Consider the following 13260-nt stretch of genomic DNA (forward strand, 5'->3'; position numbering starts at 1 on the left):
GACCCCCCAGCAATTTATCCTGAATGGATCTGACCATTTCCGGTCCAGCTCAGGCCTCACCTCTTCCAGTTTATTCCCTCCCCGTCCCCCAGTTCCCTCTGCACTAAAAATGGCCTTTGCAGAACTTGCCAAGCAGTTCTCCCCTGCGAGACTTGCATCCATAAATCCTCCATCTGAAATGCCTTGCCCCTCCCCCATCCTCATGTCATGCCCCTGCCTCCCAGCTCCTGTTTGTCCTACCGGCCCAGCTCGTGTGGCTCCTCCTCCAGGAAGCCTTCCAGAACCCAGACTGTTTCTCTGTGCTGAATGTGCCCACCTCCCCCTCACCACCTCCGCCAATGCCCTTGCCGCTGATGAGAGATCTTGTCTTACTACCTGCCATCCCATAAGGCCTAGCACTGTGCCAGGGATGGATGGGACCCCAGTATGTTGATAAATGTAACATACAAACCTAGACATCAGAAGGTGAGGACCTCAGTCTCAGCCACGGTATAGCCTGGAACCAGAAAGGGATGGCGGGGTGGGGTGGAGTGTGGTGAGATGCATGGTAAAGTGAGGTTTCTGAGTCACTGCGGCTTAGATGAGGCACAACCGCTCCGCATTGAGCTCCCCACTTATGTGAGGCCTCTGGGGTCCTGAGCGTGAAGGACATAGTGACACGGAACCACTATTCCCACCCGCCATGTGCAGTTGGGGGTTGGAAGATTGCAGTCCAGGATGTGAGCCCATGCTCAGAGGTTGGGCTGCAGTTATTAAGTGCTTGCTGTTTGTGTGAGGTCACCCAGGGTATTCAGGAAATAAGCAGTGTCTGTAAATTCAAGATTCATCAGCTCTTCCTGGGAGATGCCTTTTACTTTTAACCCTGTTGCTGTAAAATTTCTAAGCACTGGAGGTACCTTTCCTGCCTTACTAAGCAGAGCAAATGACCATGTTTGAACACCTTACAGAGTCTCGGATGGTCTCGTGGGGCCCAGGTCCCTGCTGGCTGAGAAGGAGGTGTGGAAGTGAGGAGAGCCCAAGGAACTGCCTGGCACAAGGAGGCTGTTATTCCTCTTCACTCTGATTAAACCCCAAGAATCCTTTCATCTTGCGGCCATTCACCAAGTTTTACTAAAAGCCATTCAGCTATGTTTGTGCAGCATTTGTTATGATTCATCGAGGGCTCCATCCAATTTGCTGAGCATTGGAGAATCAGATGCTGATGGCTGAGGACTTTTTTTCTGAATGGTGGTGAGGGTGGTGCTGGCTGGGGACCGGTGCCTGCTTCTCCCAGTTCCTTCCTTTCTTTTCTTTCCTTCCATCCACATTGTCACTGAGAACCATTCAGGGAGTCCTCCTCCTAATTCGTGGGGGCTCACTGGGTGTCCCGTTTAGTTTAATCCCAGTTTGGAGAGAACCTGCTGCTTCTGTGGAAGGGAAGAAGGAAGGCATCTGAGCTTGGCAGGCAGAGTATGATAGTAGACTGGGGGAGACCGAGCTTGAATCCAGACCCAACACTGGCTCGCTGGGTGGCCTTGGACAAGTTACCACCCCTCTCTGAGTTCCATTTTCCTCTTTTGTAAAATGTGAACACTTCCTCCCTCACAAGTTGTTGGCAAGAGATGAGAGAGGGTTTGTAAAAAGGCGATGATCTGCCTGGTTAGAATGGCCCTGAAGGGTAGGCCTTGTTGACGCTGCGGTGTGGCAGCCAAGTCACACAGACCAGGCTCAGGCTCGGGTGTGATTCCACTGGTTCCCACTGGAAGGCTGTGCCGAAGTGTCTGTGTGCATGTTTGTTCTAATTGGGCTGTGCCTGTTCCTTTGTGAGTGGTACACATTCTGAACATCACCCTGTCGTCTTTAACAGCTAGTGTGAACGTGAATGAGACCTTCCATAAAGGGCTTAGAAAAGTCTTCCGTGGTCAGTGCACAATAGCAGTTCACGGCTCTTGTTATAAGGCTTGGGGGTGACTTCCCTGAACCCCCTTCCCTTCAGCTCCTGGCATCATCCATGATCTTGGAGATGGGCAGTGGGGAGATTGGACCCGGCAGGATTCTCTACATGATGATGGGAATTCTAGAGGGAAGAGGGCTGGCGATTAGAAGCAGCAGCAGCTGCAGTTGTTGTGCTGGTGAAATTGGCAGAAATGCTGACATTTCCTGGGGGCTCACCGTGGCCTTGGCACTGTGCTTGGACTAGAACCGTTTCCATTTTCAGGGCAAACTGTGTGATGCTCCACTTCTTTTGGAAGACCCCCCACATACAGCCCGGTCACCTCTGTGCCCCAAGCCCAGGAGTCCAGAAGATCAAGGAGCTTCTGCTTCTACTCCTGCGTGTGGACTCTGGCGCCTGACGTTTGTGGTCACCGAAGCAACATTTTCCTGCATCTTCATTACTGATGTTTTTAGATAACTTAGAGAAACTAATGTTGCGGCCAAATCCCAACCGTTCAGCACAACTGGATTCCTTTTTAAAAAAATTTTATTTATTTATGCACTTTTGACTGTGCTGGGTCTTCATTGCTACCTAGGCTTTTCTCTAGTTGTGGCGAGCAAGGGCTACTCTTGGTTTCATTGTGTGGACTTCTCACTGCGGTGGCTTCTTTTGTGAAGCACGGGCCCTAGGGTGCTAGGTTTTGGTACTTGCGGCACGAGGGCTCAGTAGTTGGGCTCCTGGGCACGAGGGCACAGGCCCAATAGCTGTGCTGCATGGCTTAGCTGCTCCGTGGCATGTGGGATCTTCCTGGATCAGGGATCAAACTCCTGCATTGGCAGGTGGGTTCTTTACCACTGAGTCACCAGGGAAGCCCCTGGATTTCTGTTTTAAATAACCATTGCTTGTGGTCTCTGGCGGGCGCTGGCCATGGAGGCTGTTGAGTCTGTCCTGGTCTTTCTCCACCCACCCCCAACCCCATCCCTCCACTGGCCCCTAGATACATCTCCTGACTCTGGTTCCAACATACAAGACACAGCCGATAGATGCCGCAGGGGCAAGTCTTTGAGATTCTTAGGCTCTTCTTCCTCCTTCCCCAACTTTTGGAATTTGCCCCACTTCTCGAGGACATTTGCAGGCAGCAAGCACATGGGGAATGGAAGGGCTGGTCAGTCTATCTAGAAAAGCCCTGCCACCCTCAGTGTGACTCCCTCATGGTAAGTTTTATGGTGCTAATGCCTGATGGTTAAGCAGCTTTCCTGAGGCCAGTGCTCACAACCGTTTTCTATGAGGATTGCATGTCTGTATCAGTTTGCCGGGGCTGACGTAAGAGTGCACAGGTGGGGAGGTTTAAACGTCAGATACTTGATTCTTCCAGTTCTGGAGGCTGAATGTCTGAGATCAGGGTGTGGGTAGGTTGGTTTCTTCCGAGGCTTGGGATGCCCGTCTTCTCCGTGTTCCCGTGTGGTCTTCCCTGTACATGTCTGTGTCCTAATCTTCTTTGCTCATAAGAATACCAGTTATATTGGGTCAGGGCCCACCCTAGTGACCTCGTTTTAACTTAATGACCTCTTTAGAGGCCGTTTCTGCAAGTATAGTCTTATTCTGAGGGGCTAGGGGTTAGGACTTAAACATAAGGATTTGGGAATGTCAGAGTTCACTCCATAGCCTTGCCTTTGAGGACTTGCAGAGCTAAGGGGTCTTGTCACTCTGCCTCCCTGCCATTGCTCATCTCTGTCCCCAAGGCAGTTGCCAAGAAACTATGAAGTATTCTTGAGTGACAAGCTGTTCAGAGAACACTTTCCCACTTAAGGCCAATGCTGGTCTCACTGCTCTTGGGTTCAGCTCTGCCCCTGCCTCCCCCTGGAAGCCCTCCCAGATCACCAGGGCTGATGATGTGCTCCCCAACCCCCAGTGTGAACTGGGTTGTAATAAACATCTGCTTATATGTCTCTCCTCATTAGGCTGTGAGCCCCTGGAGGGCAGGGACCCTGCCTGAGTTTTCTCTGTCCACCTGGTGCCCTGGGTGGGACCTGCCCCAGAAACTGCACAGTTGGCAGCCATTTTTTCTAAGAACCAAAATCTGTCTTTGTTGTCTGTTTCCAGGCAAATAGGAGAGAACTTAATTGTTCCCGGTGGAGTGAAGACCATTGAGGCCAATGGGCGGATGGTTATTCCTGGAGGTATTGATGTCAACACCTACCTGCAGAAGCCCTCCCAGGGGATGACGGCTGCTGATGACTTCTTCCAAGGGACCAAAGCAGCGCTGGCGGGTGGGACCACAATGATCAGTGAGTCGTACCCCTGCTTTAGGCCATAGGCTGCTACTTCTCTTTCAAATGCCCAGCATTGTGAGCAACATCAGGCTCTTTGCTCTGGGTACCTGGTGTGCAGAAGGCTAAAGTTTTAGAACCAGTGAGGCAGGTGTTGTTATGACCATTGGGAAAGCAGAGGCTCAGAGAGAGAAGCTGCTGAAATTTTCACAGCTGGAAAGTGGTTGTGTCAGTATTGCTGCTGTGATAATGATGCATAGCATAATGTTTCCAAACTTTGAAAATCACATTGCCATGGAAACCATGGAGGAGTAAGTTTAAAGGAGGAGAGAGTGATTTGCCATGTCCTGAGAGGTCAAGTAGAGTAAGGACTGGAAAGTCAAATTAGCAAAGGCTAATTTGATGCCCTATGTGGGTGGAGGAGTGAGAGGGGTTGGGTAGCAGATACTGCTCTTTATGGCTGTGAAGGGTGGATGTTAGAAACAGGGCGGGAACAGAGGGATGTGCAAAGCCCAGTGTGGTTTGAAAGACATGTCTTCCCATTGATATGCTTTACATCTAAGACTTTATTTGAAAAAGGGATGGTGAGGTTCATATTCTTTTAAGTCCTTTTCACCTTTGCATTCTATGCCCAAGAAGGTAACATGGAGTCACAGGAGACGGTCCAGTCTTTATCGCTGACCGGACTCTGGGAATCTTCTCTGTACTCCTTACTAGTTGTGTGACTTTGGACGTTTTTCACCTTCTTTAAGCCTCAGTTTCCTCATCTGCCAAGTGGGGGTATTTATACTCACTTCATAGGGTAGTTGTGAGGATTTTATTAGATAATTTAGGTAAAGCCTTTGTGGCAGTATGTGACACATCGTAAGCATTCAATAAGCAGTCATGATAACGATGGTGATGAGGAGGAGGAAGATGAGACTACAGTAACAGTGGTGGTGGCAATGAAGACTGAGATGGTGGTGACCGTTTCACTGCTGATGATTTTGATAATGATGGTGATGACAATAACAATATTGATGTTGACGATGGTGAGAGTGATGAAGGGGATGGTGATGCTGAGCATGTTGGTCTGGATGGTGTAAGTGGTGGTGATGATCATGGTGATGGGGGGATAAGGGATGGTCACAGTAGTTATGCTGTTTGGAGGTGATGGTGATGATGGTGGCAGGGAAGAGGCTACCATTGGAACAACTTGGGTCCTGAGCATCTTGGGATGTGACACATATTTTTCTGTCCCAGTTGACCATGTTGTTCCTGAACCTGGGTCCAGCCTGCTGACCTCCTTTGAGAAATGGCATGAAGCAGCAGACACCAAATCCTGCTGCGACTACTCCCTCCATGTGGACATCACCAGCTGGTACGATGGCGTTCGGGAGGAGCTCGAGGTCCTGGTGCAGGACAAAGGTCAGTTACAGCCCCAGAAGCGGGGCACAGTTCTGGAATCATTGTATCTTCGATGGATCTGGTTTGTGGAGTTAAGAATCTCTTTAACTGCATCTGTTCTGAGCCCAACTGTGAGCTCTGCCCTGCCACATGAACAGTGGAAATATTGGACCCTCGTTAAAGAGTCTGTCTTCTTCTCCTTCAGATCCTTTGGAGAATCCCTCTGTTCATAGAAAAAAGCCTGATTTCCTGAGCCTTGCATACAAGGCCCCCACTGACCTAGCCTCACTTTTCTCTCTCCCCACTACACTCATCTGGGTGTTTATTATCCTGAATGGCACCCCTTGAAACCTGCTACACTGCTGGGTCTTTGTTCATGGTATCCCTATACCTGCATCCAGGGATGCCCATTCTTCTCTCTGGTACCCAGCTCAACTATCACCTCCTCTGATTTCCCTGATCAGAATTGCTTTATCCCTTCAATATCCATAGCAGGTTACTGGGGCCTATTTGGCACACCTTTTCCATTGCTTTTGCTTTGTTTTTTGGATTGAAGACCCTTGTTGTCTGTCTGGCTCTTCTGTTAAACTCTGAGCTTATCATCAGAGGGGATCATGTCTGTGCATCTCTATGTCCATCCTGGCCCTCCTCTGTGTGGGCTCACACAGGCTGTCCCTTCACAGTGTGGGTACCTTACAGTGTGTGTTACACCAAATGAAGATAAACTGAACTGAAGACCCACAGAAGCAGAGAAGAGAACAGAGTGAAGAAGATATGAGTGGTCCTCCCAGAAAGGGGGCAATTTTGAGGCTCTCTGAAGAGACAGCCTCAAATAAATGAGATGCTTCAAGGAGAGAAAGGGGGGTACTTTCAATTTTTAAAATATATGTGCTGTGTTTTCTTAGAAAAGTATCATCACCACAATATGAATAAAGAAAATCAAGAGAAGGAAAAAAAAAGTTCCCCCTCTGGTCCTACCCCCAAATCACCACTTACTATCAATGTTAAAGATTATTGCTTTCCATTCCCTATTTAGACAGTTTTCTCCTATATAGTTATACAGTAGCAGTTACTTGGAATTCTTCTTTTTTCACTTAACATTTTATGAATAATCATTACTCTTCATTAATAACTTTTTATGGCTTGTAACATACAATGTAATGGCTCATTTGCTCAGCTATTTCCTTTTTATTGGGCACTTAGGTTTTCCGTTTGCTTTACTGTAAATTGTGTTTGGTGAACATCTTTGTGTATAAACATTTGTTTGCATCTCTAATTATTTCCTTAGATTTTCAGAAATGGCATTACAGGGTCAAAGTTTTAAGTTTTTTCAAAAGTCTGACACTTATTTCCAAATTGCTTTCCACAAAAATGCACCCACTTGTGTGCCCACTGCGCTATGTCCATCACTCCCTGCATGTTTGCACCATCGGGTCTTATTGCTTCTATGATATCCTTGCTAATTTGATGAATAAAAGTCAGTCTGCTGTTGAACATTACAATGCTTCAACTGCTAATTACGTTAAACATTTTGTGCACGCTTTTCCTTTATGTGAATATCTGATGGTGTTCCTTGCCTGTTTACCAGTTTGGGTCTTATAAGTCTGAACTTCTATATCCAGATAGTTTTATCCCTTCATTGAAGTTGCTGTGAGTCACTCTTTTTTTATACAGAATCACAGTCCAGGATGTAAAAAGATCCCAGAAGTTGGGCTGCCTGGATCTGAATCCTGCCCTCATACTTCTTGGCTATGGGATACTGTGCATGTCACCAAGCTGACCTCTCTGAGGCTCACCTGGTGATCTCAGCACCAGAGCTCTGGTACCAGGGTGAGACCCCTGGTCTGAGCTTGGTGTTAATTCTCCATTCAAAAAAGGAAGCCACTTAAATGTCCATCAGATAAACAGAATGTTTTCTATCCGTAAAATGGAGTGTCATTCAGCTTTGAAAAGAAAGGGAATTCTGACACCTGCTATGACATGGGTGAGCCTTGAGGACATGATAAGCCAGTCACAAGAAGGCCGATGCTGTATGACTGTGCTCGTGTGAGGGGCCTGTTGTCATCCAGCTCATAGAGAGTACACACAGGTGGTTGCCAGGGCCTGGGGGGAAGGGGAACATGGAGTTAGTGTCTGATTTGTTGTTGTTCAGTCACTCAGTCATGTCTGGCTCTTTGCTCCACTATGGACTGCAGCATACCAGGCTTCCCTGTCCTTCACCATCTCCTGGCGTTTGCTCAAACTCATGTCCATTGAGTCAGTTATGCCATCCAACCATCTCACCCTCTATCATCCCCTTCTCCTGCTTTCTATCTTTTCCAGCATCAGGGGCTTTTCCAATGAGTCGACTCTTCACATCAGGTGACCAAAGTATTGGAGCTTCAGCTTCAGCATCAGTCCTTCCAAAGAATATTCAGGGTTGATTTCTTTTAGGATGGACTGGTTGATCTCCTTGCTGTCCAGGGGACTCTCAAGAGTCTTCTCTAACACCACAGTTCAAAACAAATCAGTTCTTTGCTGCTCAGCCTTTTTTATGTTCCAGCTCTCACATCCACACATGACTACTGGAAGAGCCAGAGCTTTGACTGGATGGACCTTTGTCGGCAAAGCAGTGTCTCTGCTTTTTAATATGCTGTCGAGGTTTGTCACGGCTTTTCTTGCAGGGAGTCTTTTAATCTCATGGCTGCAGTCACCATCCGTATTGATCTTGAAGCCCAAGAAAGTAAAGCCTGTCACTGTTTCCATTGTCTCCCTATCTATTTGCCATGAAGTGATGGGACTGCATGCCATGATCTTAGTTTTTTGAATGTTGAGTTTTAAGCCAGCTTTTTCACTCTCTTCTTTCACCTTCATCAAGAGGCTCTTTAATTCCTCTTTGATTTCTGTCATAAGGGTGGTGTCATCTGCATGTCTGAGGTTATTGATACTTCTCCCAGCAACCTTGATTCCAACTTGTGCTTCATCCAGCCTGGCATTTCACATGATGTACTCTGCATATAAGTTAGATGAGCAGGGTGACACTGTACAGCCTTGGCATACTCCTTTCCCAATTTGGAACAAGTCTGTTGTTCCATGTTTGGTTCTAACTGTTGCTTCTTGACCTGCATACAGATTTCTCCAAAGGCAAGTAAGGTGGTCTGATATTCCCATCTCTTTAAGAATTTTTCACAGTTTGTTGTGATCCACACAGTCAAAGGCTTTAGCATAGTCAATGAAGCAGAAGTGTTTAATGGGGATAGAGTTCCAGTTTTGCCAAAATGAAAGGTTTCGAAATGGAAGCACAGAAGTGTGCATGTACATAAACCACTTAAAATGGTGCAGATGGTAAATTTTAGGTGAGGTGTATTTTACTACAACAAATAAAAAGCAACATTTATTATTTGCGCACAACTCTGTGGAAAGGCACTTTGGCCTGGGCTCAGCTGGGTGGTTCTGCTGCCCACATGTGGCTTACTTATGCTGTAGGCCGCAGCTGGGAGGTGGGGGCTGCCTGGGATGGCTCTCTGCACCCTCCCTTCCCCGGCAGCTCTCACAGGCTTCTTCCCGTGCTGTCTCCGTGAGGCTGATGGAGCTGCAAGCCCTCTGAGCCCAGGCTTGGAATGTGTCCACTCACACTTCTGCTTCATTCTGCGGTTCAGAGTCAGTCTCAAGACAGCCCACATTCAAGAAATGAGAAAATAGATTCTACCTCTTGAGAAAGGTTGTTGTAAAAGTTTTGTGAATCTTTAAACTATTTACCAGCCTGTTTAACTTCTTCCTGCCTCCTGCTTTTACATGAAATTATCTCATTTATTTGTTTGTTCACAGCTTATTTCCACTAGAATATAGATAGGAATCCTTCCTGCCTCCTTCATAGCTGTATCTCTAGCTTCTAGAATGGTACCGGCCCATAGTCCATACTCAGTGAATATTTGATGAGTCAGACAATGAATATTCCCTGAGAAGGGGCTTCTGGGCTCTCATAAGTTTCAGAGATGGCTCCCCATTTATTCTCTTCTTGAATATTCTTAATGCACATTGTCATGTAAAAATCTGTCTTGCAGCCAATAAACCTATTTATTGTTTATGAATCCAGTTTTTCTTTACTGATATAAATGTCAGCTTCCCTATGTTTGATTACAAGCAAGAGACTCACTCCAGAGCTTGGCTTAAGCTAAACAAAGCAGCTTTCCTTTAGTGATAGAGACGTGTATTCAGGGATCCATGAATACATCTGTGCCATGCCAGGAAGTCTTCCTGTGCTCATCCCTGCCTTTCTCTCTGAGCCAGCCCTGCCCTCCTCCTACCCTTGACCTGCATTCTCTATTTCCGTAGTCCCTGCAGTGGAATACAACAGCCCACACTTTGTCTGGGTGGACATCTGTTCCAAAGACCAGTCAGATGTCCTTTGCTGTCACTTGGACTCAGTCCCTCCTCCTGGCTCAGCTCAGCATCTGTTAGTTGCCCAGCCCTGGACCGGCCATCTGTGATCTGTGGCCATGTGGCGTGAACATGGCTGCTTCCAAGGTTACTGGTTGGATATGGGGAGGGTATTTGCTAAAAAATGTAAGACAGTTCTGAGAACTGGAGGGTGTTATGGATGGATTGATGGCTCAGTAGGTGTTCAGTGTCATCCTTTAGCCTTGGTGCTCCTTGCAGCCTCCTTGGAGGAGGACTGTGATGATGGAGATTATGAATTTGGGAGGTTGTTGAGTAACAGGGCTGACTGTATTTCCCAAAGTTTTACCGCTAGTAGTAGAATTACCGGGCCAAAGATACTGAAGCACAACTCTTGATACGGATTGGTTTTCCAAGCAGGTGCAAATTGGTTGTGCCAATCTTCCTGTCACTTGTTAGGAAAGAGCATCATTTTGATGCTTATTCACTAGCGTTGAGCAGCATATTCTAAAGTGTACAGTACTGAGGTTTCCATCTGAATTACTTTGATTACACATAAGACAAAATAGTGTTTATCTTTATTTGTTAGCCAACTAAAAAAAGTTGTCTAAAAATTCTGAGTGCCTTTTTTTGCTTTATTGCTTTTATTTTAATCTTTTTAAACTGTAAAATGAAGCATGCAGAAAACCACAGAAGAAAAAATGTGACTTTATGAATTACAAGATTCCCCTTTCCAGGTGAGAAATAGAACTTTGCCCCAAACAAAGACCTCCGTGATGAACTTCTCATGGGCCCCTACTGTAGTCACAACTCCCTCCTCTGCCCAGAAGCAACTCCTGGCGATATTCTTCAAATAAGAGGTTTTGAAAAAAGAAACTTTTGTTTAGTTTGTTGCAGATATGTTCACCATGTTGGTTGTTTGCTTTTTATTTTGAATTTTTAAGACTTAACTTATAGAAATTTTCCATTTAAAATGAGTCAACTCTATCATGATTTGGACAAAAGCGAATCTGAGACAGCTTTACCCCCATCCACCCACTCACCAGAACCAGTTCTAAGGCATATTTATCAATTCTGCAAATTCATTATTTCTGCTTTTATATTTGTATTGTTTACTTCTAATTTCTGGTGAATTTCCAGACTGAGTGACTGAACTGAACTGATTGTAGAAGTTTACTCAATCGATATGTTTCTCCTCTCTTTCCAAAAATAACAAAGCATCTAAGGCTATGAATTTACCTTTCACTGTGGTTTTACCTGTTCATTGTTGTTTGGTTGCTAAGTTGTGTCCAACCCTCTGCCATCCCACGAACTCCAGCACACCAGGCTTCCCTGTCCTTCACTATCTCCCGGGGCTTGCTCAAACTCATGTCCATTGAGTCAGTGAAGTCATCCAGCCATCTCATCCTCTCTCACCCACTTCTCCTGCCCTCAGTCTTTCCCAGCATCAGGGTCTTTTCCAGTGAGTTGGCTCTTTTCAGCACATGCTGTGGGTGTGGAAGGTGAAATAATGGTCCCTTGTTCTCGGGCCCCTTGATGGCACTAGGAGCAGTCCTCTCCCCACATGCCCTGCTCCCCCACCTCTGACTGCACAGTAAATCCTGTCATTTCAGCTTTTCACATTCTCACTCCCTCTCCATCCCCACAGCTCCTACCCTGGTTCAGAGCCTCACCTCACCTGTCCCTTTGGCCTTCAGCATCTTCCAACTCGCTTCCATGTCTCTCTGCTGTTCTGCACACCCATCCTTCCAGAAGAGTCCTTCTGGGACAAAAAAGTCCGATCGTGTCATTCCCTTGCTTTAAAAGCACGTGTTTTACTAGACAATAGTGATGGCTGTACAACATCGTGAATGCGCTAAACGCCACTGAAATGTACACTTTAAAATGATTACGATGCTGAATTTTGTTTTGTGTATTTTACCAGAATGAAAAAGCCTAAGGGAATTTTCTTAAAAGCACATGATCTTTTTGCTTCTGACACAGGACACTTTGTAGCACCTGCACATCTAATGTCCTTTTATTCTTCCTTCTGTCTGTGCCGTGCACGCCCCTCCCTCTCAGCCCAGGTAGCTCCCCTCCCTTTCCCTCTTCCCTCCCTTTCCCCCTCCCCTCCCCCTCATCCTCCCCGTCCCCTTCTTCCTCTTCCCCTTCCTCTTCCTGCTCTTTCAGACTCAGCTGACACGTGGCCTTCCCTGGAGGCCCCCTTTGACCCTTATCCCCACCCCCAGGCTAGCTTAGATGCCCCTGCTGTGAATTCTGATGGCACCCTTCCATCTTGGTTGTTACCACTCTGTGCTGTGCTTATTGATTTACCGGCAAGACGTGTTCTTTTTTTTCTTAAATGCATTTTTTGCTCTCTTTTTATCTTGAAACAGGAGTCAATTCCTTCCAGGTCTACATGGCTTACAAGGATCTCTACCAAATGTCTGATAGCCAGGTAGGTCCTCATACACCCTCCACCTCCCCGGGGCAGGAATAGACCTGCCTTGTCAGGAAGGCAGCGCAGGGCAGGGGAGATGTCAGAGCAGGCCGGGGAGGGCCCTGGGTTCAAGTCCTGGTTCTGACACTGAACTGTCAGTCATCACCCTGTATTCCTTTCCGGCTAGAGTGGCATAGAGTGGGGACCCCCTGCATGGTGATTCCCAAACTCAGCTTGTCCTCGGCCTCATGTAAAGACCTCACTAAAAACACAGACTCTTAGATTCCATCAGAGATGCTCAGGGCTAGACTTCAGGAATCTGTATGTCCCGAAAGCTCTGCAGCTGATTCTGGGGCTCAAGCGAGTTTGGGGACCATTTCCTTAGGTCTCTGACTTGAAGCAGAGCCCTGGCTGTTCCTCCAGCCACGTGCGAGTCATGTCCTTTCTCAGTTTTCTCATCTATACAGCATGATCACCGCTGGCCCTGTCAACCTCAAACAATTGTTATGTGGATGAGTTGAGTCAAGGAAGATAGTGTTCTGAGGAGTACAGATGTAGCGGATTACAATTTATTGGGCCCTGGGCCTTCTTTCACTACTAGGACCCCTGGTTTGATTTTGTTATTATCGCTCTGCCTTCTGCTTGTTAAAAAGGTGGGGCAGTGTGGTGGCAAAGGAAATGAATGCTGGAGCCAGGCTGCTTGACAGGAAGCCCCAACTTTGCTGTGTAGCCTGGGCTAGATTTCCTAACCTCTCTGTGCTTTAGGCTCTTAATGGCACTTACCACTAAGAGAGGTTGTCGAGGATTAAATGATTCCGTACAAGTAAAGCTCTAGGGCAGCGCCTGGCACACAGCAAGCGCCATTCGGGTATTAATAAGCAGATTGTCATGAT

General features: G+C 46.9%; 1 protein-coding gene across 2 annotated transcripts in view; it reads left to right on the plus strand.

Moving 5' to 3' along the window:
* CRMP1 (collapsin response mediator protein 1) overlaps positions 1 to 13260 on the plus strand; it is a 65290-nt gene that overhangs the window by 25652 nt on the left and 26378 nt on the right. For both annotated transcript variants that reach the window (XM_070372682.1, XM_070372683.1), the window contains exons 3-5: positions 4019 to 4203; positions 5428 to 5592; positions 12324 to 12385. In XM_070372682.1, the coding sequence (XP_070228783.1) occupies positions 4019 to 4203; positions 5428 to 5592; positions 12324 to 12385 (412 nt within the window). The remainder of the gene's footprint in view (positions 1 to 4018; positions 4204 to 5427; positions 5593 to 12323; positions 12386 to 13260) is intronic.

Source organism: Bos mutus, chromosome 6 (assembly GCF_027580195.1).
Source record: "Bos mutus isolate GX-2022 chromosome 6, NWIPB_WYAK_1.1, whole genome shotgun sequence".
In the NCBI taxonomy this organism is placed as follows: domain Eukaryota; kingdom Metazoa; phylum Chordata; class Mammalia; order Artiodactyla; family Bovidae; genus Bos; species Bos mutus.